We start from the raw sequence: 2,500 nt of genomic DNA on the forward strand, positions 1-2,500 counted from the left end.
TGTGTGTGTGTGTGTGTGTGTGTGTGTGTGTGTGTTTGTCTTGTCTCTGTATGTACAAAAAAAAATCTTTGCCCCAGTGTACTTCCAAATGAATTCGAACGTTCAACTCTAAACGAACGACCTCTTCTAACGAACGACATCTTCTAACGAACGACCTCTTCTAACGAACGACCTCTTTTAACGAACGACCTCTTCTAACGAACGACCTCTTCTAACGAACGACCTCTTCTAGCGAACGACCTCTCCTAACGAACGACCTCTCCTAACGAACGACCTCTTCTAACGAACGACCTCTTTTAACGAACGACCTCTTCTAACGAATGACCTCTTTTAACGAACCACCTCTTTTAACGAACCACCTCTTTTAACGAACCACCTCTTTTAACGAACCACCTCTTTTAACGAACGACCTCTTCTAACGAACGACCTCTTCTAACGAACGACCTCTTTTAACGAACCACCTCTTTTAACGAACCACCTCTTTTAACGAACGACCTCTTCTAACGAACGACCTCTCCTAACGAACGACCTCTTCTAACGAACGACCTCTTCTAACGAACGACCTCTTTTAACGAACGACCTCTTCTAACGAACGACCTCTTCTAACGAACGACCTCTTTTAACGAACCACCTCTTTTAACGAACCACCTCTTCTAACGCACGACCTCTTCTAACGAACGACCTCTTCTAACGAACGACCTCTTCTAACGAACGACCTCTTCTAACGAACGACCTCTTCTAACGAACGACCTCTTTTAACGAACGACCTCTTCTAACGAACGACCTCTTCTAACGAACGACCTCTTCTAACGAACGACCTCTCCTAACGAACGACCTCTTCTAACGAACGACCTCTTTTAACGAACGACCTCTTCTAACGAACGACCTCTTCTAACGAACCACCTCTTCTAACGAACGACCTCTTTTAACGAACCACCTCTTCTAACGAACGACCTCTTCTAACGAACGACCTCTTCTAACGAACCTCTTCTAACGAACCTCTTCTAACGAACGACCTCTTCTAACGAACGACCTCTTCTAACGAACGACCTCTTCTAACGAACGACCTCTTCTAACGAACGACCTCTTTTAACGAACGACCTCTTCTAACGAACAACCTCTTCTAACGAACGACCTCTTCTAACGGACGACCTCTTCTAACGAACAACCTCTTCTAACGAACGACCTCTTCTAACGAACGACCTCTTCTAACGAACGACCTCTTCTAACGAACAACCTCTTCTAACGAACGACCTCTTCTAACGAACGACCTCTTCTAACGAACGACCTCATCTAACGAACGACCTCTTCTAACGAACGACCTCTTCTAACGAACGACCTCTTTTAACGAACGACCTCTTCTAACGAACGACCTCTTCTAACGAACGACCTCTTTTAACGAACGACCTCTTTTAACGAACGACCTCTTCTAACGAACGACCTCTTCTAACGAACGACCTCTTTTAACGAACGACCTCTTCTAACGAACGACCTCTTCTAATGAACGACCTCTTTTAACGAACGACCTCTTTTAACGAACGACCTCTTCTAACGAACGACCTCTTCTAACGAACGACCTCTTCTAACGAACGACCTCTTCTAACGAACGACCTCTTCTAACGAACGACCTCTTCTAACGAACGACCTCTTCTAACGGACGACCTCTTCTAACGAACGACCTCTCCTAACGAACGACCTCTTCTAACGAACGACCTCTTCTAACGAACGACCTCTTTTAACGAACGACCTCTTCTAACGAACGACCTCTTCTGTCCGCAGGGAAGTACGTCGGGTCGCGGCCCATCAAGCTACGGAAGAGCACGTGGAAGGACCGGAACGTGGACATGGTGCAGAAGAAGCAGCGGGAGAAACAGCTGTTGGGACTCAAGTAGATCGCCCGGTCGTCTTGGGGGGGGGGGGGGGATTTTTTTGACTCTTTGGTGGCGGTGGGAGGGGAGGGGAGGCGGGGAGGGGTGTGGGGACGGGGGAGGGAGGGAGGATTCTTCTCTTTTTCTTGCTCTATTTTTTTTTTTTTTTTGGGGGGGTGTGTTTTTTTCTTCTGTCTCTGTGTGTCTGTCTGTCTCTCAGTCTTTATCTGTCTGTCTGTCTGTCTGTCTTTCTGTCTCTCTCTCTCTCTCTCTCTCTCTCTCTCTCTCTCTCTCTCTCTCTCTCTCTCTCTCTCTCTCTCTCTCTCTCTCTCTCTCTCTCTCTCTCTCTCTCACACACACACACACACACACACACACACACACACACACTTTTTTCTACACCTTTCTTTGTTCCTCTTTATATGCTTTTCTTTCTCGCTTTCTTTGTTTTTTCTTTTTTCTTTTTCTCTGGCTGTCCTTTTCTCTCACCTCTTCGTCTTCTCTTTCATTTTCTTTTCTCTTATCATTTCTCTCTTTCTCCCGTTCTTTTCGTCATTTTCTCTTCTCTTCCCATTTCTCCTCTCTTTCTCTCGTTCTTTTCGTCATTCTCTCACCTCCTCCCGCGACCTCCG

The 2,500-nt window shown here is 46.4% G+C and overlaps 1 protein-coding gene across 1 annotated transcript in view; it reads left to right on the forward strand.

Annotated features, from left to right (window-relative positions):
* The window catches only part of LOC113828329 (RNA-binding protein 42), a 71,847-nt gene extending 69,934 nt beyond the window's left edge, over nucleotides 1–1,913 (forward strand). Inside the window, exon 8 of the mRNA XM_070144582.1 lies at nucleotides 1,780–1,913. Within this exon, the coding sequence (XP_070000683.1) occupies nucleotides 1,780–1,892 (113 nt within the window). The 3' untranslated portion in view covers nucleotides 1,893–1,913. The remainder of the gene's footprint in view (nucleotides 1–1,779) is intronic.
* Nucleotides 1,914–2,500: the final 587 nt, after the last annotated feature.

Source organism: Penaeus vannamei, chromosome 32, assembly GCF_042767895.1.
Source record: "Penaeus vannamei isolate JL-2024 chromosome 32, ASM4276789v1, whole genome shotgun sequence".
Classification (NCBI taxonomy): Eukaryota; Metazoa; Arthropoda; class Malacostraca; order Decapoda; family Penaeidae; genus Penaeus; species Penaeus vannamei.